At 43.7% G+C, this 24,075-nt stretch overlaps 1 protein-coding gene across 2 annotated transcripts; it reads left to right on the forward strand.

The window, feature by feature from the left end:
- The first annotated feature begins 5,529 nt into the window (after positions 1-5,529).
- LOC124214543 (triokinase/FMN cyclase-like) lies at positions 5,530-23,677 on the forward strand. 2 transcript variants are annotated; one of them, XM_069134518.1, is made up of 10 exons: positions 5,530-5,548; positions 6,008-6,077; positions 7,216-7,326; positions 7,550-7,638; positions 16,033-16,249; positions 19,558-19,803; positions 20,144-20,551; positions 21,373-21,626; positions 22,337-22,470; positions 23,180-23,677. In XM_069134518.1, exons 1-10 carry the CDS (start codon positions 5,546-5,548, stop codon positions 23,298-23,300), a joined length of 1,653 nt encoding a protein of 550 aa, XP_068990619.1. In that variant the 5' UTR covers positions 5,530-5,545; the 3' UTR covers positions 23,301-23,677. The 2 variants fall into 2 exon arrangements, with proteins under 2 accessions (XP_068990619.1, XP_046472861.1); XM_046616905.1 differs by lacking the exons at positions 5,530-5,548; positions 6,008-6,077 and adding an exon at positions 6,557-6,620 and having other exon boundaries at positions 21,346-21,626.
- The last annotated feature ends 398 nt before the right edge of the window (positions 23,678-24,075 follow it).

The raw sequence follows: 24,075 nt of genomic DNA on the forward strand, positions 1-24,075 counted from the left end.
GGTGGTATAGTAGTAATGACGGGAAAGCCAGCGTCGTTATTATAAATAAAAACCTGTCCGCAAAAAAGCTGGTGGCTGGCAGGGCATATGTGGTGGTCGAAGTAGACAGAATAGTGATTGTAAGCTGTTACCTCGCACCAAATGAAAAATGGAGGGATTACGGGAGACAGGTGGCCGAAATATAGGACACACTGCGAGCCATACTTCACGAGGGTCCGACCAATAGAAAGAGACGTGGGGTCATCCTCGCTGGAGACTTGAACTCCAAATCACGTGTATGGACTGACAGGACCGACCGGCGAGGCAGGAGGATCGAAGAGCTAATAGACGCGCTGGACATGGTGTGTCTGAACTTGAACGAAGAGCATACCTTCGAGCGAAGGGGATGGTCCGCGGTGTTAGACGTCACTATGGCAACTCCGGATGTAGCAAGCCGAATATCAGGTTGGACGGTCCTAGAGGTAGAAACCCTTAGCAATCACAGGGCAATATGCTTCCGACTTCAAGGCAAGGAGGAAGTGACAGGGCAAAGGCCAGCAACACAGGAGGATGGCACCCGTAAATGGATCCTCAAAAAACTGAATGAGGCCAAGCTGAAGCGGTGTGCGAACAAAGTGAAAACGCCACGCAAGGGAGACCCCGAGGACATGGCGGAGGAGCTTACAAGGTCCATACAAGGATTATGTGACAGGGTCATGCCAAGGCGGCGTCACGGCGGCGGAAGGAAGACCGTCTATTGGTGGAACGAGGAGATCGCGGCAGGCAGGCAAAGATGTATAAAAACAAGAAGGTCCCTGCAAAGGGAACGAAAGAGAAGGGCACGTATGTGGGAACAGGTCCCCGAAGATCAGGAGGACAAGCTCAGGGAGGAGAGACGGGCACTTCGCAAGCTCATAAGAGCAAGCAAAGGCAGAGCTTGGGATGACCTCATACGAACCATCGACGACGACGTATGGGGGAAGCCCTACAAAATCGTTACGGGAAAATTGAGTAACGCCAACGCAGGACCTTCGAGTATGGAGGAAGCGATGGAGGTATACGCCACGCTGTTCCCAGCGGGACCGACTCTGGCGCCGAGCGGCGAGGACGAAGGACGACACGAAGGCCAGCGAGAACCAGACACAGCCGACGGTGGACCTCTAGGGTATGCCGAAATAGACAGGGCAGTAAGGAGAACCAAGACGGGTAAGGCGCCGGGACCCGATGGCATCTACCCCGAAGTGGTGAAAAGGATTTACAGGGTGAACCCGGCCCCCCTGGGTGAAACGATAAACAGGTGTCTCGAGCGAAGATACTTTCCGAGGATCTGGAAAGAAGCAGAGCTGATCCTTATACCGAAGGGTACGAGCAAAACCGACGGCGAAGGAGGAGAAAAGAAAAAGCAGGGATACAGGCCGATCAGCCTCCTGAGTGTCCTGGGCAAAACGCTGGAGAGAGTGGTGGATGACAAAATAAAAGACCACCTAAAAAATAGAGGCTTCCTCAGCAAGAATCAATACGGCTTCCGCGAAGGCCTCTCGACGATCGACGCAGTGGACCGGGTGACGACGGCCATCAAACAAAAAACTAAGAGGAAAGGCTGGGTAGCTGGGGTATGCATAGACATTAAAAATGCGTTTGGGTCCATCCCCTGGCCGGAGATAATGGAGGCAGCGGCAACGGCTGAGCTCCCGAATGACCTAACAGGGATCCTCAGATCATACTTACACGATAGACACATCCAGATTAGGGCTGGGGGGAAGAGCGTCAAGGCGCAACTGACAAGAGGCATCCCCCAAGGCTCGATACTGGGGCCAACCCTCTGGAACCTGGCATACAATAAAGTGTTATCAAAAACATATAACACAGAAATGGAGATCACCTGTTACGCGGACGATACCTTGATCCTGGTAGAGGGACGGACAGGAAAGGAGACCGCAGAGAGGGCTTCCCGCGCAGCAGCTGAGGTCATTGAACAGATCGAAACGTTAGGACTTCAGATCGCGGTTGAAAAAACAGAGGTGGTCTTCTTTACGAAGAAAAGAGCTCCACCACCAGAAACAGTACAGATCAGAGGAAAGGAGATCCATGCTGCCAAAAGCATGAAATACCTAGGCATCATCCTAGACCGGAAACTGAACTACTCGGAGCACCTGGACATGGCGTCGGCCAAGGCCATAAGAGTGATGAATAGTATCGGGAGGCTTATGCCCAATATCGGGGGACCGAAACAGGCGAGACGAAAGCTACTCGCACGCGTCGGCGAGTCCATTATAATGTACGGGGCTCAAATCTGGGGCGACGAGGCCAGAAAGGAGACGCGAGCCAGGAAGCTCAGGGTAGTTCAAAGAGCATGCGCACTGAGGGTTGCGTCGGCGTACCGAACGGCACCCAATGAGGCTCTTACCGTCATCGCAGGTATACAACCTCTGGAGATAACGGCGCAGAAATGGAGGCGGCAGTGGACCAAGGGAGGAGCAAGACGGGAGATGGAAACCAACCAAACCCCGAAGCAGAGAAAAGAGGCGATGAGAAGAGAGGCGGAGGAGGCGACGTCCTGGGCGAGACAGGAGTGGTGCACCAGGTGGAGGGACCACCGCGACACTAGTAACTGGGCCAGGAGACTCATCAAAGACCCGAATAAATGGTTGGACAGGACGCATGGGGAAATAAACTACCATCTGACGCAGATGCTCACCGGACATGGGACGTTCAATGAATACCTGCACAGATTCCGGAAACGGACAGCGGCAGGATGCGGCTACTGTACTGCGACCTCAGACAGCGTCGAGCACACAATATTTAGGTGCCAAAAATGGAATACAGTGAGAGGTCAATCCTGGAAGAGGAGGACTGGGGAACCACTAAGCCCGGACAACATCGTCGAGGAGTTGCTCTCCAGCGAGGAAAGGTGGAAGGAGATCGCGGCAATAGTCTATAAAATCATTTCAACGAAAGATAAGGACGACAGAAACAATGGCTTCTGACAAAAGAAGACCATCTTGTAAGTCTTAAAAGATTCCTACTCGCTTATATCAGGCATCGTAGTTATTGACGCGTGTTATCATCGTCACTTACTTCCATTCCCATTTTAAACTAAATACTGATTTTTACACCAATATACCTTTCCCACCTATTTCACATACTGACTATTTATCTATCTATTTACTCTATTTATCTATTCTATTTATTCTATCTATCTATTCTGACTATACACACTTAATTGTATTATTTTAAACTATATACTAATTTACCTATTTTACTTTTTACACACTGACTATTCTTCTACTCTATTTATCTATTTATTTATCTACATCTACACCTTGTCTATTGACAAGTTTTAAACATCGTTACGTCCTTCCATGTCTATTTTAAACTATATACTAATTTACCTATTTTACTTTTTACACACTGACTATCCTTTTACTCTATTTATCTATTTATTTATCTACATTTACACCTTGTCTATTGACAAGTTTTAAACATCGTAACGTCCTTCCATGTCTATTTTAAACTATATACTAATTTACCTACTTTACTTTTCACACACTGACTATCCTTGTACTCTATTTATCTATTTATTTATCTACATTTACACCTTGTCTATAGACAAGTTTTAAACATCGTAACGTCCTTCCATGTCTATTTTAAACTATATACTAATTTACCTATTTTACTTTTTACACACTGACTATCCTTTTACTCTATTTATCTATTTATTTATCTACATTTACACCTTGTCTATTGACAAGTTTTAAACATCGTAACGTCCTTCCATGTCTATTTCAAACTATATACTAATTTACCTACTTTACTTTTTACACACTGACTATCCTTCTACTCTATTTATCTATTTATTTATCTTCATCTACACCTTGTCTATTGACAAGTTTTAAACATCGCAACGTCCTTCCATGTCTATTTTAAACTATATACTAATTTACCTATTTTACTTTTTACATACTGACTATCTATTTTACTCTATTTATTTATTCTATTCATTCTATCTAATCTACTTCTTCCATTTATTCTATTTATTTATCCTTGTACATAGAAGTTGACTCATACGAAAAATGAAAAAGCTAATTTTCTCGAAAAAAAAAAAAAAAAATAAAATAAAATGAATAAAAAATAAAATAAAAAATTTGCCGTGTCCCTCGTTGACGTACCTTACATTCGAGGCTGATTTCACCCCCTTAAAGTGTTTAATGGTGGATAAAAAAAGAATACGCGTCGCTTAGTCTTGAGTCTACTATGACATATTACAGACGAAATGAAATCGAGGAGATCGACCTGGGACACGTTCTTTGTAAGAAGGTATAAGAAATGCACATCGGGTAAATCATTAGATAATTAGTATACTTATATTATACTGCTCGTAAAGATAAGAAAAATAAATAAACGCTTGCCGCCCTGTGACCGCTGCGATATATATCAATTGCTAGCACTTCAGAGTTGTAAAAGAAATGAGGGTGTAACTATATTATACGCTTATAAGCTTGCCTCTCGAACTAATGTTAGTATGTGGCTCCCAGAAACTTGGAAAATCCCAATCCCGATCACGTATTATGTGACGGTAGGCTACTTCATTAAAGGGTTCAGTTCAATGGTTTCTGACTTTCTAAAAACCGAAGTGAATCCCTTCTTCAGCAATCCCTAATTCTAAAAATTCTACTATGTAAAGGCAAACGCGACGACTTGTTACTACAGTTGTATTTTCAGACGCACTTTCGCCCGCTCAAACTGGTAACACAGAACTCTGGATCTCTGCCTACAGTATTTTTGTGATGCATGCAATGTTCTTAACGCGGTGAATTAAAAGGCATACACGAGCCGCGGCGACCGTGCGGTGCAGCTTTTTACTTACAGATATAAAAAAAAACCATTAGATTCGGACGAAAATCACTTTTTCCTATTTCAACGAATCCGCATGTCGGCCCGTCCAACAAACTCCCACGATGACCTCAGAAACGACTGGTTGAAAAAATTTGAAACTTACAGGATTTTACAATAAAATGACGGATGCGAAAAATTGCTATTTCCCGTTTAATTTGAACTTCCTGTTCTACGGGAAATAAATCGGTCTCCCATGTTTTACTAACAAACACGTACTTTCTCGTGCTCATTACTTTTTACAGTTAAACGACTATGTTTTTCCCAGCTTATGTACTCATTTTTTTAAAATTGTAAATTTTTTGTGTTCAGAAATTTTTTTTCCCACTCCTTTCAAAACTCTTTTATTCGGCTACCAAGTCATATCAGTTATAAGTCGACGTGAAAATCGACCAGGGCACCCCTTTAAGAAACGTATGAAACAGTACGAGTAATAAGAGTCGAAATACCAGGCAGAATGCCTGATACCCTAGATGGATGTGGACTAAAGGTCAGAGATTGATTAACACTGATCGTAGTGCTGAATATATAAACGGGCGAGTGGATACCGTCAACATACAAGCCTATCGAGTGGTATACTAAATAACGCATGTATAGATATCAGTATAACTTATTTAGATACATAATTTTGGTTACATTCTGTGTGTGGAACGAAGTTAACAGATCGATGTAGATGGTATAATAGTATAGTGATGATCAGTAGTAAGTAGCGAATAAATTATTAGCTGAGAGAATAGCTGAACCTGATATGTATATTATCATTGTTTTTATTTTGTGGTTTGGTGAAGAGGGTTTATTGACAATTATTAGGCACACCTAATGGTCGCGCATACTCTATCCAGTTTCTGGTGCGATTTTATAAATGTGATTTCACACTTGTAATATATTGGAATGGTCTTTACAAATCTACAAACAGGTCGGCAATAAGAACATAATCGGATACTGTCGACATCGAATGACCAACAGTCGTGTTAACGAAATAAATTAAAATCCACCATTGTTGGCTTGTTATGCAACCACGAAATCCTCGCCATCATTGCGAAGTTGCGAGGGCAACCAACTTGTGGTTGAAAATAATTATTACTGCCTCGTCAAAAGACTTGCGCTGATTTACAATGTCTTATTGGGTTTACAGTGGAAGACGCGCAGCGGTAAAGTAGCCATAGTCAGCGGTGGAGGTGGAGGACACGAGCCATACGCAGCAGGTTTCAATCACATTGATTTTATTATACGCATGCATATCACTAGCAAAGTTCCGACACAGAACACGCTGCAGCATACTTGATTTCTGACGTATAATGTACAGTACAGCAACCTGCATGTATGCACATACATAATAACATATCACTCGAAACGTTTGAATGATCATACTGGCATATAATATATACACGAAGCTGGGTAATTAATGACGGGCAGATTATTTATTAATTACTATTGACTTGTGTAGTCGGGGAAGTATAACGCTACTTCGATACAAGAGCGCAAAGCTGGTGGCGCTTCCCGTCCGTCAGTGCAGCGGCTTCACTCCAATTGGGCTATGCCGCTACACAGCACGCGCGTTGACCGGGTACATATCAATTCTTCTTTCCGTTTTCCGTGGAGGGTCGTCTTGCATTGCCATATACAGGTTCCGGAAGTGGTTTTTCTTAAATGAGACTGAGAGATTAGGTATTCACGTTGCTGTCGGTACGGGAGTTGAATGTTCTCGCACGGGGTTTGCGAAATACTAATTACGGTGCTTATAGACGGTACGAAAAAGGGCACCATTTCCATTCTGGTGTTGTTGAAAGAAGAAATTTGAAACCTTAAATTTGTCCATTCGCATCGCTTCCTCGTATACATATTAGTATAGTACATGTACCTTAGTATATCTCGTCGAATTGGTGCGAGGAAAGATGAAGAAGAAAATTACCATTCTTTGCGATGAACTTTCCTCTAGTTTACTTGGAGACTTCCGTCTGTCTGTATATGGGTGTAAAATTATTATACAAGGAGCAATAGAATGTTGTATAAGTCTTTACGCGTAGTTCGGCTGTTTAGTTCATTAGACGTAGTCGGCAAGTTCAGCATTCAAGTCAAATTGAAATTATGAGGGTTACTTGTGATTGTGAATTTTCACTACTATACTTATTACTGTAGTAATTTTTTTATAGTAATATGACTATAGTAATATAATACTACGGTAATTTTTTCTACTCGAACTCTCTGTAACGGCATTAATCACACAAAATCGAGAATACGGTAGAAATCCGACAACTCTGTTATACCTATAACTACTTACAATTAGTTGAATATCCTTTATAATTACAGTGAAACATTTGTGTGTAATTTTTATCCCGTCAGGCTTCGTAGGATCCGGATTACTGACTGGTGCCATTACGGGGCCGGTATTTGCGTCTCCTCCGTCCAATCATATTTTGCACGCCTTACAATGTGTATCAACAAACAACACAGGTATTGTCACATATTCCTATAACCACTAACCTCCGCAGCACGAAATATTTGAAAAATATACCTGACAATGAGACACCTCAATCAAAACTTCGAATATTTCCATTTTCGCATTCTCGCGATTTCCAAACACCTCAAGGCAATACTTTTATGAGATCTGAAACATTTTTCAAAATATCTTGCTATAATAATAGATTTATATAAATATACACCGTATGTTTTCCAGCTGGAATATTAGTGATTGTCCCAAATTACACCGGGGACTGCTTGAATTTCGGGACAGCGATCGAGAAAGCAAGAAACAACGGCGTGTCGGTACGAATGCACTTCTATTATACACTGCTGATATACTTGATTTACTTTTCATACATGTACACGTTCATATAACATAACTGCAAACGACGTCCTACATATCTTTCCGTTATCACGTGATATATCTCGATGTGTTCGAATCTTGACTATCAAACTGGTTGACTATATTACATCGAATGATGCGCGAATGTATCCTTTAAACTTTCCATAAGTAGATAAAAGCTTTAATTTCTGATAAAGCTGCTCAATAATGTACAGGCCTACAATGGATTCAGATAAACATCTAGACAAAAGTTCTGGTTGACTTTTTGGATGACTACTAGACAAAATGATAACGAAATAATTGCCAATTGAAAAGTGTTTGGGTTCATGCAGGCTATAGACGCAGGTCTGATCAGTGAGTGTCCCTCGTAGAGGTTTGCGAAAATAATCTCCCCGGTACTCATAATAGCGTATCAAATGAAGACTATTGTTAGGAGCGAACCATGCATGTCTCTTAGTGCAATAATAGTCGAGGAAATAAAGCAATGGACTGTCGATTTTTTGAGCAGTAAGACGGTATTTAATGCGGTTTTTTTGCATTCGCTTCGTAAGAACGCCTACAAACTTTGTGAACTAAATTGATTAATTAATTTTTTGAAAATGCATTATGGCATTAATAATATGCATTTTGCAAGTGCACTTCCAAGAGACCCTAAATAAAAAATTTGCTACTCGGAGGTTTTTGGGGTCGCTGAACACGAATATCGCCACGGCAACCGTCTCCGAGGTACCTGGTGCCCAGGGTGGACAGTATCAACGTCTTCTCCTAGAGTTTTGGCGAAAATTGTGATCGAATTTGTCGAAACTCATTGCTTGGGGGTTTTTGGGGTCACTGAATACGAATATCGATACGGCAACCGTCTCCGAGGTACGTGGTGCCCAGGGTGAACGTTTCAACGTCTTTTTCTGGAATTATCTTGAGTATTATCATTTTTACCTCAATTCAAGAACATTGTTCTTAATTCAATCACAAATTCGATCACAATTTTCGCCAAAACTCTAGGAGAAGACGTTGATACTGTCCACCCTGGGCACCAGGTACCTCGGAGACGGTCGCCGTGGCGATATTCGTGTTCAGCGACCCCAAAAACCTCCGAGTAGCAAATTTTTTATTTAGTGTCTGTTTAGAGAGATGGCAAAAAGAGATGGATCATCGACGTGGGATCCGCGAATTCGTGATGAGAACAAGTGTGAATGAAACGAAAGTGATGTTGAGATGGAGAGAGATAATGAATGCCGATAAACTAGATTTTTGTTGGTTTTGATGAGGCGATACAAACCGTATCGCAAGAGAACGTTACAGAGAGTGGCGATTTTACAGAGCGAGAGAACACATAGATTATACACATACATGATTTCGAGATAGTAGACAATACATGAGATACAGCTGATGGGTTTTGAGTCGCGACACGGGCAAGCGGCGAGATTTGACGCAGAGACGGCAAGTAAACATTGCACGCGAGTGTGCGTAAATGTACGAGGACGATTTTGAGTGTCGCGAGACACACATTTAACTATTCGATACCTTGCCGAAACATACCGCCCGCTTCGCTATCGGTAACGATCGCGAAATTAGATTATGCCGCCCGCCGTGCGTTATTTATTCTTAGAGTCAATAATTGTCTTAAGAGGACACTGGAAGCACACGCAATTTCACGATAGGACGTTTTAACACAGAGGATTTCGTTTTAACGGTCACAACGCGAACGAGACCGTCGGTTCCCGGATGCACTTCGATCACTCGCGCGAGGGGCCACACAGATGGAGGTAGATTTTCGTTTTTTACGAGAACGATGGATCCGATTTTGATGTTCCCGTGATGAGTCTGCCATTTCGAGAGGTTTTGGAAGGACTGAAGATACTCCGTACTCCACCGTTTCCAAAAATGCTCCAGCATTTGACGCGAGTGTTGCCAATGCGATAGCCGTTGAGCTGGCTCCTCGATGAGTGTCGGCTCAGGAATTGTGTTCAATGCTGAGCCGACGAGAAAGTGTCCTGGAGTCAAGGCACTTGGATCCCGTGGATCGTCCGAGATAGCGCAAAGAGGTCGAGAATTGAGCGTGGCTTCTACTTGCGTGAGGAACGTCGCGAATTGCTCGAACGTTTGAGTAGCTTCTCCGATGACTCGTTTGAGGTGAAATTTGACTGATTTCACTCCGGCTTCCCATTTTCCACCGAAATGAGGCGCGGAAGGGGGATTGAACCGCCACTGGGTTCCGTGTGATGCGAGGATGTTTGCGATTTCTGAGAACTCCTTTGACGATGCAGCGAGAAGACGGCGAAGTTCTGAGTCTGCGCCGACGAGATTCGTTCCACAATCGCTTGCGATTGAGGCACAAATTCCTCGTCGAGATGTGAAGCGTTTGTACGCCGCGATGAATGCCTCCGTCGTGTAGTCCGAAACTAGCTCGAGATGCACAGCCGAGGTCGTGAAGCAGATGAAGATAACGATATATCCCTTGCATGATTTCGCTCCTCTTCCGCGAGAGGCTCGAATCGAGAATGGACCAGCGTAGTCAACGCCAGAGTGAAGAAACGGCCTTGATTGCGTGACTCGAGACTGAGGGAGTTGGCCCATCTGTTGGCTGCTGAGGGTGGCGCGATGACGCGCACAAGGAACGCAACGATGTATGAACATGCGGATCGGTACTCTTCCTCCCAGGATCCAGTACCGCTGTCGGATTGTAGCGAGAGTGAGTTGCGGACCTCCGTGGAGCGTCAACCGATGATGATGATCGATGATCAATGTGGAGAACGATGATTCGCGAGGCAAGATGAACGGGTGCTTTTCGTCATACGAAAGCAATGAGTGATTCAGTCGACCACCGACTCTGAGGAATCCGTTCGAATCGATGAACGGCGTGAGTCGCGATAGTGGATGACTTCGAGTGAGACTTGAGCTGGTCTCGATTTGGCGAATTTCTTCTGCAAAGTACGCCTGCTGGGTCACCTTGGTCCAAAACAGTTGGGCGTCGCTCAATTCGAGAGTAGAGATCGGTCCGACAGTGATAGACGTGTTTACGCGATTCGATGTCGTCTTTGCGAGGAACCGATTTGCTGCGCGCTTACACAATGATGTGACTTTGAGGAGAGTCGATAGTTTTGAGTAGCGATCGACGAGATCCCAGATTTGTAGCGGCTTAGCTGTTGCGATGTGCGTCGACAGCCCTTTTGTTTCCTCGAGATGAACGTTTTCTTCCGGTCGCGGAGATGAGGATGGCCAATTGACAGAAGGCTTCGAGAGCCAGGATGGTCCGAAGGTCCAAAGTTCTGATTTTTGGAGTTGCTCCGGAGATGCACCACGAGACGCAAGATCAGCGGGGTTTTCAAGACCCGAGATGTGATACCAACGAGCGCGCGCGAACTCTTGGATTTCCGTTACGCGATTACGAACGAATTCCTTCCACCGCGATGGGTGGCTTTTGATCCACGCGAGCGCGACTGTGGAATCCGTCCACAGATAAACCGGGGTGTTTTCGAAATTAAGAGTCTTTTCCACATGACACATCAACCGGACGAGAAGATTCGCAGCACAGAGTTCGAGACGAGGAATTGTCACCTTCTTTAGCGGCGCTACTTTAGTTTTCGCGCACACTAGTGAAACGCGCACTTCGTGAGTGTTGATATACGTTCGCGCGTAGATCACTGCGCCTAATGCACTTTGAGAGGCGTCCGCGAAACCGTGGATCTCTATCCCGAGAGATGCTGAACTTAACCCGATCCATCGTGGGATGGTGATAGCTGAGATGCCTTGAAGATCTTGTAGAAACTCGATCCATCGCGAGGACAATGAAGCTGAGAGCGGCTCGTCCCAGTCGAAACCGAGTGCCCACAATTCCTGCATAAAGATTTTGGCTCTGATCGTGATCGGCGAGAGCCATCCGAGAGGATCAAAGAGCTGCGCGGTTTGTGAAAGAACTTTTCGTTTCGTGAAATTGTCCTGAGTTTGATGAATTTGCGGAGAGAACGCGAACGCGTCGATGTCTGGTCTCCACGCAAGACCGAGAGCCCGAAAGAATGGACTTTGATCGAGATTCAGATGCATCGCGATCTCTTGATGGTTTCGAGAAATGTCAACGAGAGTTTCTTAGTGGCTTGAAGTCCACTTTTGAAGTTCAAAGCCGCCCGCCTTGAGCAATTGATTGAGTTCGTTGATTTTCTCGCGACCTTGATCAACGTTCTCTGCTCCTGAGAGGATGTCGTCGACGTACGTGTTCTCGAGAATGACGTGGCTCGCAAAGGGATACTGCTTACCTTCGTCCTGAACGAGTTGATGAAGAACACGGATCGCGAGATACGGAGCGCTTGCAAGACCATACGTTACCGTAGTCAGTTGATATTCTTCAATCGGTAGCTCTGGTTCTTCCCTCCAGAGGATTCGCTGAAAATCTTGGTCATCATTGTGGACCAAAATTTGTCGGTACATCTTGACGATGTCTGATGAGAACGCGACTGGATATTGTCGCCATCGTAAGCGAACGTCCGCGAGGTCGGTTTGCACTTTTGGACCGACGAGAAGATTGTCATTGAGAGAGAGTCCGAGGTTGGTTCTTTGAGACCCGTTGAACACGACACGCAACTTTGTTGTTGAACTGCCGTCGCGAACTACACCGTGATGGGGAAGATAAAACACGCGGGAATTGTCTTCAGGTGTATTGATAGCGCGACGCATGTGCCCGAGTTCACGATATTCACGAAGGAAGCTCGAGTAAGCCTCCTTGAGTTTCGCGTCGCTACCGAACCGTTTCTCCAAACGAAGGAGCATTTGATGCGCGGGATTCCGCGAGTTGCCGAGCTCTACCGAATTGTTCTTGAGCGGCAGCCGAACTGCGTAACGACCGGACATAGTTCGAGAAACCGTTTCACGAAAGTGTTGCTCACAACGCTCTTCTTCGGAAGTTAGTGCCAAAGGTTTCGACACTTCTTCCTGCTTCCAAAACTGCTGCACGAGATCGAGCAGTTCGTGATCGAGGGAGCATTGGAAGCCTTGGACTGCGCCATACGAGGGGCTTGCTGCTTCCGCTGAAACGCAGCCGGAGAGGACCCAACCGAACTGAGTTTCTTGCGCGATTGGTGTTCCTGGTGCTCCTCTTCGAACTCCTTGACCAATGATGTTGCTGTAGATGTCAGCTCCGAGAATTACGTCGATTTGACTGGGATGTGCAAAGCTTGGATCCGCGAGGTTGAGTCCTCGTAGATGAGGCCAGTCTTCGACGAGAAGTCGAAATGAGGGTAGATACGATGTGAGTCGTGGAAGCACGAGTGCCTCCACCTGACACGAGAACGAGGTGTGAGCACGAGATTGGAGTTGCAATGTCGCGATGCCGCGAGTCACTGCCGATTGATGAGCTCCGACGCCAATGATCGGTATCGTTGCTTGATGCCGACGTAGTCGCAATTGTTGCGCTAGCGACTCCGTGACGAATGAACTTTCGGATCCTTGATCGAGTAGAGCGCGAGCGATGATTCTTTCTCCAGTCTCCGGATTCGAGGCGATCAATTGCACTGTGGCGAGAAGAACTGGAGAGCGCTTGATCATTGTAGGCTGAGCTGAGTGGTTGCTCACCTGAGAGGCGCTATTCGAGATCGGTGCATTCTGCACTGCAGGTTGCGCTACTGCAGCCTGAACTTGAGATGTGCCGCTGTTAGCAATTGTCGAGATTGAGGAAGAGTTTCGATGCAGCAAGGAATGATGTCGACCGTTGCACACGCGACACGTTTTGTTGGATCGACAGTCCTTCTGCTGATGTGGACCGAGACAATTGAAGCAAAGCTTTTTCGCAGAAACCACTTCCCTTCTTTGATCCAGAGATTTGTCGCGAAAGGTCGAACAGAACGCGATGTAGTGGTTGCCTTTGCAACAAGCACACGACTGTTCCTTTGATTGCGCTGTATGTGACCTTGTCGTCTGAAGATTTGACTTTCCTTGCGATGAGTGTGGTTTCGACGTCGCGATATGATTATGAGCATGAGCTTGCTCCACGGCTTCGAGGGTGTGGATGCGACCGATGAGAAACGCCTTGAGCTCCGCAAACGTGGGGGGCTCGAGTTTCTCGCTAACACTTTTCTCCCATTCTTCGAGAGATGCTGGGTCGAGCTTGCGAATCGTCATGTGCACGATGATGTGATCCCCTAATTTCTCGGGACTATCGAGAAGTTCGAGCGCGCCAAGAGCTTCGCAAGTGTTGCTGTGCAAGCTCTTCAGTTCTGATGACGACTTTTTCGTGACACGAGGAATCGCGAAAAGTGTCGCGAGATGAGAATCCGTCAAAAGTCTCTTGTTTTCGTACCGTGAGACGAGAGTTTCCCAGGCTCGAGGGAAGTTTTCTGCGGTGAGAGAAATGTTTTTGATAAGTTGTAACGGTTCATCGGTCACACTGGTTTTGAGGTAGTGCAGCTTTTCCACTTCCGAAAGTTGCGAATTTTCGCGAACCATCGACGAGAAGAGGTCGTGAAACGGCTTCCATTCTGAGTAGCTGCCCGCGAAAGTGGGCAGTTCGATACGCGGTAACCGTTTTGATGATCCTCCTGCTGGTGCGTCTTGAGGAGCTGCAGCGGCTTGCACGGTTGCTGCAGGCGCAGGTTTTAGCGATTCGAGAAGATCAAGCATCACTCCTTCGCCACTCAAGAAGTGCTCTTCACACAGCCCGTAATAATCTTTCGCGAAGTACGAAAGCTTTTTTATCGCTTCGAGTTGATCACCTTTTGCTGCGAACTTGATCTCGCTGATCTTTTCGTGATTCTCTTGGAACTTATTCCAACTTGAATTTAAAGCATTAAGCCGCGACTTCACCTGCCCGTAAGTGATTTTTGCCTCGCCGAGCTTGCGCAGGTTGTCGACGGCACGAGAGATGCGCCAAATGTAGTCGTTTTGACGTTCGATATGTTCTTCGATCGACATGTTGATGTACGAGAGGATTTAAACTCACGCGACGAACTGAGTTCTCACGAACGAGACACAAACACACTGATAGTAGCGCGACGCGATTCACACTTCGAGAGATCGGTGTTGTTGACGCTCAGATCTTAGTCACGGTCACTACAGAGGATACCGCACGTTTGAATTTAACGGACGCGACTGATTTTTGTTGATGGTTTTCACCGATAACGAGATTGTTCACTTTGATAACGTGAACTTTCGCAACTTGATGCACACGCGATAGTTCCGTTTCACTCACTAGCTAATTCGTTTTCCCGTAAGTCGCAACGATTCGAAAGATTCGACTCGATTTGCGAATGATCCGATTCGATTCGCGACTGATCCGGCTCGAAGGACCACAAAAAATGTTTAGAGAGATGGCAAAAAGAGATGGATCATCGACGTGGGATCCGCGAATTCGTGATGAGAACAAGTGTGAATGAAACGAAAGTGATGTTGAGATGGAGAGAGATAATGAATGCCGATAAACTAGATTTTTGTTGGTTTTGATGAGGCGATACAAACCGTATCGCAAGAGAACGTTACAGAGAGTGGCGATTTTACAGAGCGAGAGAACACATAGATTATACACATACATGATTTCGAGATAGTAGACAATACATGAGATACAGCTGATGGGTTTTGAGTCGCGACACGGGCAAGCGGCGAGATTTGACGCAGAGACGGCAAGTAAACATTGCACGCGAGTGTGCGTAAATGTACGAGGACGATTTTGAGTGTCGCGAGACACACATTTAACTATTCGATACCTTGCCGAAACAGTGTCTCTTGGAAGTGTACTTGCAAAATGCATATTATTAATGCCATAATGCATTTTCAAAAAATTAATTAATCAATTTAGTTCACAAAGTTTGTAGGCGCTCTTACGAATCGAATGCAAAAAACCGCATTAAAATCCGTCTTACTGCTCAAAAAATCGACAGTTGGGCCGTTTTTAGTGCTTTATTTCCTCGACTATAATGTACACGCGTATAAGTGATTTTTGCGGGATAAATCCATGAAAATTACAAGGTATCTGTATTAACCCTCCGTGTAAATACTGGGTCTTACAGGGAACAGTCGTTTTCTGCATACAAATTTTTATGAACAATACTTCAAAACCTTTCAGTTTGACAACTTTTATATAACGTAGTTAACACTTGTAGAGGAAACCCTGATTTTTTCAGATTTCCCGAAAAAGTTTATAATAGACAAAAGGTGTGAAAAACAAGCGTTCACACGGAGATTTAATTCTATGATCGAAAAATTATTCCTTCGGTGAAAATTTTTGCCGTGCAATAACGTTCCATAAATAGTAGGTTTACATTGTCGAAGGAAACATCGTTCCTTCGAATACCTATTCATCCGGCGGATTCATACTTGAGCCCAGAACCAATGCGGAAGCTATGAACCATTTGTAATTTCATTACGTAAAGGTGACAGAGTTGACCGTCGGAGAGGATTGCAGTATACCTATGAGCGAACTGGGGAGGACTGGACGTAGAGGTCTTGTGGGAATGTTGTTTGTCGGTAAGGTAGCTGGTGCTCTGGCTGAACGTGGGTTAAATCTCAGCTCGGTGGCCCAATACGCCGAAATAGTTACCAACAACGTGGCCACCTATGCGGTCGGGTTAACTGCCTGCGCCCTACCAGGTATAACTGATAACTTTCGCTTATGTGCATGCATTAATCTTCGCATAAGAGACGTTATTATATCAAAGTAGTTACATGGTTCCACTTGCTTTTTTTTTCATTCGTATAACCAGAATAGTAATATTGTAATGTCACATCAACCTTATATAAGGTACAACCTCCTCATAGGCATGTCTCAGCATCCCCTTGTAATGCGTATACGAGGTGTGGCTATTGAATAACCGGACTGAAATCATAACACTTTTTATTCGTCACCAATTACAGCAGAAGTTTTTTTGCCTCAATGTACAGCCCTTGGCGATCGCTACACCGCTCCATACGACGTTTCCATTGTTGAAAGTAGTGCTGGAAGTCCTCTTCTGTTAACTGGTCGAGAACCTCCGTCGCTTTTGCTTTAACCGCTTCCACACTTCCAAATCTTTTATCCTTCAGCGCCGACTTGACTTGACTTGGGAAATAGAAAAAAGTCACAAGGGGCAAGGTCGGGCGTGTACGGTAGATGTTCCAACACAGTGATGCTGTATTTTGCGAGAAACGCTTTCACAGACAAGGCAGAATGGGCTGGTGTATTGCCTTGGTGAAGGATCCAGGACTTGGTTTTCCACAAATCGGGTCTTCGTCTTCTGATACGCTCACGTAGGGCCGTCAGAACCTCGATGTAGAAGCGTACTCGCCCGACCTTGCCCCCTGTGACTTTTGTCTATTTCCCAAGTCAAGTCAAGTTGGCGCTGAAGGAGACAAGATTTGGAAGTGTGGAAGTGGTTAAAGCAAAAGCGACGGAGGTTCTCGTCCAGCTAACAGAAGAGGACTTCCAGCACTACTTTCACCAATGGAAACGTCGTATGGAGCGGCGTAGGGATAGCCAAGGGCTGTACATTGAAGGCGAAAAAATTTCTGCTGTAATTGGTGACGAATAAAAAGTGTTATGACTTCAGTCCGGTTATTTAATAACCACACCTCGTATACATCGGTATGCATATACTATTATGCTACTTCATCGTCAATAAATATTTATATACATTTGAGATTCGTCGCAGAGACACATTTTAGACTTGTGTGTGAAGCTTGTTGGTATGTACACACATATGCTGTAAGTGGCTATTAATGTGAAATTAAAATTCACTTTAGCCATTTTTACTTTTGAACGGCTGCGCGTTCATTTTGGCGATATGAGCTACGCATATCATATTTTTAGCGAGAAAAATTTGCTTGAGGAGAGTACAATTTCGAAATTTTTAGGTGAGTTGAAAAATTAACGACGGAGCCAGGAATCGAACCTGGTATCTAGAGATGCTTTGCCGGAGACTTACTCCACTAGACCACCTAGCCGCCCTGACTACACTGTCATTAATTTCTCTCATCACCTGTATTTCGAAATTGTTTTTGTTTTCGTGTGCCATTGAATTTGTTTACATTTGAGATTCGTCGCAGAGACACATTTTAGACTTGTGTGTGAAGCTTGTTGGTATGTACACACATATGCTGTAAGTGGCTATTAATGTGAAATTAAAATTCACTTTAGCCATTTTTACTTTTGAACGGCTGCGCGTTCATTTTGGCGATATGAGCTACGCATATCATATTTTTAGCGAGAAAAATTTGCTTGAGGAGAGTACAATTTCGAAATTTTTAGGTGAGTTGAAAAATTAACGACGGAGCCAGGAATCGAACCTGGTATCTAGAGATGCTTTGCCGGAGACTTACTCCACTAGACCACCTAGCCGCCCTGACTACACTGTCATTAATTTCTCTCATCACCTGTATTTCGAAATTGTTTTTGTTTTCGTGTGCCATTGAATTTGTTTACATTTGAGATTCGTCGCAGAGACACATTTTAGACTTGTGTGTGAAGCTTGTTGGTATGTACACACATATGCTGTAAGTGGCTATTAATGTGAAATTAAAATTCACTTTAGCCATTTTTACTTTTGAACGGCTGCGCGTTCATTTTGGCGATATGAGCTACGCATATCATATTTTTAGCGAGAAAAATTTGCTTGAGGAGAGTACAATTTCGAAATTTTTAGGTGAGTTGAAAAATTAACGACGGAGCCAGGAATCGAACCTGGTATCTAGAGATGCTTTGCCGGAGACTTACTCCACTAGACCACCTAGCCGCCCTGACTACACTGTCATTAATTTCTCTCATCACCTGTATTTCGAAATTGTTTTTGTTTTCGTGTGCCATTGAATTTGTTTACATTTGAGATTCGTCGCAGAGACACATTTTAGACTTGTGTGTGAAGCTTGTTGGTATGTACACACATATGCTGTAAGTGGCTATTAATGTGAAATTAAAATTCACTTTAGCCATTTTTACTTTTGAACGGCTGCGCGTTCATTTTGGCGATATGAGCTACGCATATCATATTTTTAGCGAGAAAAATTTGCTTGAGGAGAGTACAATTTCGAAATTTTTAGGTGAGTTGAAAAATTAACGACGGAGCCAGGAATCGAACCTGGTATCTAGAGATGCTTTGCCGGAGACTTACTCCACTAGACCACCTAGCCGCCCTGACTACACTGTCATTAATTTCTCTCATCACCTGTATTTCGAAATTGTTTTTGTTTTCGTGTGCCATTGAATTTGTTTACATTTGAGATTCGTCGCAGAGACACATTTTAGACTTGTGTGTGAAGCTTGTTGGTATGTACACACATATGCTGTACATATAAAAAAAAAAAAAAAAAATTTCGAAATTGTACTCTCCTCAAGCAAATTTTTCTCGCTAAAAATATGATATGCGTAGCTCATATCGCCAAAATGAACGCGCAGCCGTTCAAAAGTAAAAATGGCTAAAGTGAATTTTAATTTCACATTAATAGCCACTTACAGCATATGTGTGTACATACCAACAAGCTTCACACACAAGTCTAAAATGTGTCTCTGCGACGAATCTCAAATGTAAACAAATTCAATGGCACACGAAAACAAAAACAATTTCGAAATACAGGTGATGAGAGAAATTAATGACAGTGTAGTCAGGGCGGCTAGGTGGTCTAGTGGAGTAAGTCTCCGGCAAAGCATCTCTAGATACCAGGTTCGATTCCTGGCTCCGTCGTTAATTTTTCAACTCACCTAAAAATTTCGAAATTGTACTCTCCTCATAAATATTTATAGTTCACAAAAGACCCACCGCACATAAGGCGTTGGTAATTAAGTCTATGCTGCTATATTATTGTATACACGCACATACATTGTATGCATATATGTACAATAGGTATCCATATGCATATGATGAACTAATAAAAACGCCGTGTTGCTGTATGATGCTAGATCCAACATCATGAACTTTCCTGACAAACAGGGCAAGGGCGAATGTTCCACGTTCTCGACGATGAGATGGAAATCGGTCTGGGGGTACATGGTGAAGCGGGATATAAGCGAATGAAACTGACGAGCGCATCACAAGTTGTTTCACTGATGCTGCAGCATATTTTGAAAACCTTGTCACTGATCAATGGCGAATCTGTCGCTGTAATTGTCAATAATTTTGGGGCTACAAGCCAACTGGAACAAGGAATCGTAGTTCATGAGGTCGTCATGCAGCTTGGTGAGGGAGAACCGATGCGCATATATTATACCTTTAATTTGCATGCACGATTAAGTGATTTCCAATGTCAGAATCGGATACCGACTTGTCGAAGTTAGGGGCTGTCAGGCCCGCTTTATCCCGTGCGTCTTATTTCAGGGTTGGCGATCGCAGCTACCGGCAGGCAGCGGTGGGGCGCTTATTCAGCTGAAAATTCGTTCTCAGAAAACCTCTCAGTATGACTGTATGCCTGCCTGTAGTCAGCTACCAATTCTTCGGAATAACGCACGGCGTGTATCGTATATGTTCATTAAAAACAATAAATGGTCGACGTATTAAAATTACTATCCTATGCATGTAGGTTGTAGGGGTATACAGCCACTACGGGTGTACGCTGGTCCATTGATGACATCTCTTGACGGTGCTGGTGTACAAATATCAATTTTAAGACTCGGCGATCATCACGGAACAAGTCTGGTGAGTTGTCTGGATCAGGCAACCGACGCGCCTTGTTGGCCAGGCAGCGTGTACAGCGTGTCGTTGCTGTCTAGGGGGGTGCAGGGTACGTTCAAGCCTGCCAGTACCGGAGACGCAAACAAGAAAATCGCCAAAGTTGGTCCAACTTTGAATGAGGAGGGAGAAAATTTACTGCGCAAATGTCTGAAAAGGGCTTGCATGGCGATAACGGCGAAAGAAAATTACATCAATGAATTGGATACCGGATGTGGCGACGGGGATTGCGGTACGACCATGCGACGTCTCGCCGAAGGTATGGGCACGCGATTTATCAATTGATATATGTAGCATTCCATGTCAAATCAGCAGTCCACGTACCTCACCCGCTTCGGATTCAATAGTTTTCTAGTACGATGTTCCTACCGATTCAGAACTATCACGGAATTTTCTTCACATTTTATTGCCCACGCGTGAAATTTGAAAAAAATCGAAAAATTAATTCCGAAAACGCCATCTTCAAGAATCTGAAAAAATTCACACGGGCTCTATGATTTAAAATGTGATTTTTAAGCACTACACGGTAATGGGATTTCAATGTCTACAAATTTATTCATAAGTTTTTAGTTTTTCCATGCTCGGAATTGTATTTTTTTTTTTTTCCAATCTCCGATCTATACGGAGATCACGGAATCATGAAAATAATGTGATTCTGCAATCTATTTAGAGCGAAGCAAAAAAAAAACCTGACATGGAAAAACTAGAAACTTGCAAGAAAAAAAAAATAAAAAAATTAATACTGAGATGCCGTTGTCGTGAGGTGCTTCAAAATCACATTTCAAATCATAGAATCCGTGTAAATTTTTTCACATTTTAAAACATAGCGTTTCACAAATTGGTCATGTGACTTAGCATAAATTTCACCAGTGGCTAAAGAAAATATGAAAATATTCCTGAGGCCCTTTTGGGTGGATAAAAACATCATACTAAAAAGTAATGCAAACTGAAGGAAGTGAGGTACGTTCAACGTGAAACGCCCCATATATAACTGCTACGTTTTCACGATCGGCGAATGGGCGTTGTTCCTCTAAAACAAATCTGGATATGTAGTGCTTCGTGCGCGTTTTTGGATTCAAGGAATTTCGTTGTCACTGGAAAACCTGCCCCTCTCGCACCCTTCATCGGTACTGACGGCATTGTCGGCCATCGCTGAAGAAACGATGGGGGGAACTTCAGGTGCAATTTATTCGCTGATGTTCACTACGGCGGCGGCTGAGTTGAAATTACCACAATGTGGTCAAGTTTGTCCACTAACGTGGAGTCAAGCATGGAGAGGTGGTATCGATGGAATTCTGAGATACAGTAAGGCGAGACTGGGAGATCGTACAATGGTAGGTGGTGAAGATCTAAGAAAATATTTATAGATATCATTCAAATCTTGTGCCTGTCTAATACGATCTGTCAATGCAAAAATTCTCGATCTATAACTTACATCTATAAATTATCTATCTAGTTTGATAATACGCACTTAGGATCTAATGAGATCTACTTAGATGCATGAATTGTACGCGGTTCGATCAGGCTAGATAGATAAAAAACTTTGATCTAATTAGATGTATTCATTTTTCGCCAAGGACGCAACCTCCGTCAAGCATAAGCAATCCATGCATGCAAATGTACTAGATTTAATGCCACACCGACACTAGCGGCTCCCAATTATTTGTCAACGATCTGTAATGGTAAAGGACAAGCTACAAACTAATGGGTCTCTGGTTCGAATTGAAACGTCTCGTACTGACTCCGCAGTTGAATTGAAACAACTGCCGTAGTTGACCAATCGTATGGATAGTAGGAGAGCTATTCATATACATGCTGTACTGTGCGCAAGTCCTTCAAGAGTTGATACAGTAGTCACAACCGATGCGTTGTGATGGTTGCCCAAAATGCACGTTTTTCTCCTTCGTTGTTCAGCAGCGTCATTGACACAGTTGCAATAACGGAGTCCAAATATTATTAGTATAAATATTTTAATGCGACTCACACATAGCTATGATACTTGCCACGATAGAAAATAACATGATCACGGGTATTCGGTTTACAGTTGGACGCTTTAGATCCAGCTTGCAGAGAATTTGAGAGTAATGATTTCTCCGGCGGGTTACGTAGGAAGGCTTTGGAAAAGATTGCCAAAGCTGCCCAAGATGGATGTGAGGGTACAAAACATATGGAAGCCAGGTGGGTGTTATGTAAGATATTCAATATTGATAGCGCAGGCTCAAGATGTAAATATATTCACATATACTGTATGGCAAACTTATTGGGGACCGTTCTTAAAGGACGTCCCCGTTTACGTAGGACGTGGGGCTCATAAAATGTGACAATGCGTGACCAGGGGAGGGGATATGGCTGAATGTAACGTCCGTTACAGAAATCTCGTTTATAATATTTGTTGAAAAATCTGTGCTTTCTTCGCATTGAAAATTAACATTTTCTTGCAACATTTTTTCACAAATTGTTTTCATATTTATTTCCGAACGTCGTGTTTGTTAATCTGCACATCATTTCAACACTCTCTTACGTGGTTAATTAATGACACATTAAAACTTGGTCCAATCAAGATTCACGCACAACATTATTTAATTACGAAACTAAATGCAGCCATATGAAACTTAATCGTTTGTGCAGAATTTTACTTGTAGTATACTTCGATTCGGACGCAAAAGGGGATGGGGTCCTTGATTGCGATCGTCGAACGATCCGTAGGGGGAGGGGTTCAAAAATCGATACCAATTGTGACAGGGATGAGGAGGGCCCAAGGCCGTAGACATTCGCGATTTTCCTTTACGGACGCGGACGACCCGACACCGACACGGGGACTCAAATGTGAAGTTCAGTGTACGGCAGTTATAAAGTATATGTTCAATCGCAATAACATATTTTCCAGGGCAGGTCGTGCTAGTTACGTGAAGCAGACTACCTTCTTGCAAAAAGTCGACGCTGGAGCATTTGCCGTTGCCACATGGATTACTGCAATTGTCTCGACAATGCTCGAATCGTACGATTAAGACTTTTTATAACACCTGCTCTGGAAGTTGACTTTTCGAGCGCTGTATGTCATCTCCGAAATACACAATAATCGCATACTTGACCATACCATGTGTTTCATAAACGCACATGTTCGGTTAAGTATCAGATAACTGCACAGATTCCACCTAAACTATACTACTATAGAAATGTAACCACACGAGTACAGTCTGTATTAAACTCACTCTATCTTTGTCACTTTACCAGAAACTACTCAAACACCATCCGATGCCGCTACAGTAATTTAAGTTTTAAAATTATTATATTCCTCTCAAATTTGACTTCCAGATCAGTTTTTGTAAAAAATATTGTATTCTACGTGTGGGATGAGTAGCAAATATGACAGTCGTGATTACAACACTCGCTGTAAGGTTTATGAGACATTCGTATGAGAAGACTCGTGCGGTTGTCGCAATACGCCATGCGTATAATATACGGAGTAGTTAACAAATAGCAAATAATTGGTAAGAAATATTGAGGGCAGTAATAAATAGCAAGTAGCACTACCTTATTATTATTGATATGCAACAGTACTGTAATCACAGGACAGGTGCAGACGGGCCGGCGCAGAACCCTTGCGTCAGCAAACTCTGCGCCGGCAGTAGGCCGCGTGTGGTACGTACGCGGAGCAGTACGGACAGGCGGTTGACTAACATTAAATGATGATTGCTATAACAAATAGTAAATAATGCCAACAAAATTAGGTGTAGGAGACTAATAACAATCATCATACTGTTAGAGAAAAAATGATGGCAG

Source organism: Neodiprion pinetum, chromosome 3 (assembly GCF_021155775.2).
Source record: "Neodiprion pinetum isolate iyNeoPine1 chromosome 3, iyNeoPine1.2, whole genome shotgun sequence".
Taxonomy (NCBI): Eukaryota; Metazoa; Arthropoda; class Insecta; order Hymenoptera; family Diprionidae; genus Neodiprion; species Neodiprion pinetum.

Bases quoted from the DNA above. Each gene is read 5' to 3' on its own strand.
- LOC124214543 (XM_046616905.1), top strand. From the start codon at position 6,572: ATGTTCTCGCACGGGGTTTGCGAAATACTAATTACGGTGCTTATAGAC. The intron at 7,639-16,032 runs GTACGAATGCAC...CATTACGTAAAG, and splicing joins CAAGAAACAACGGCGTGTCG to GTGACAGAGTTGACCGTCGG. The intron at 20,552-21,345 runs GTATGGGCACGC...CTGGATATGTAG, and splicing joins CATGCGACGTCTCGCCGAAG to TGCTTCGTGCGCGTTTTTGG.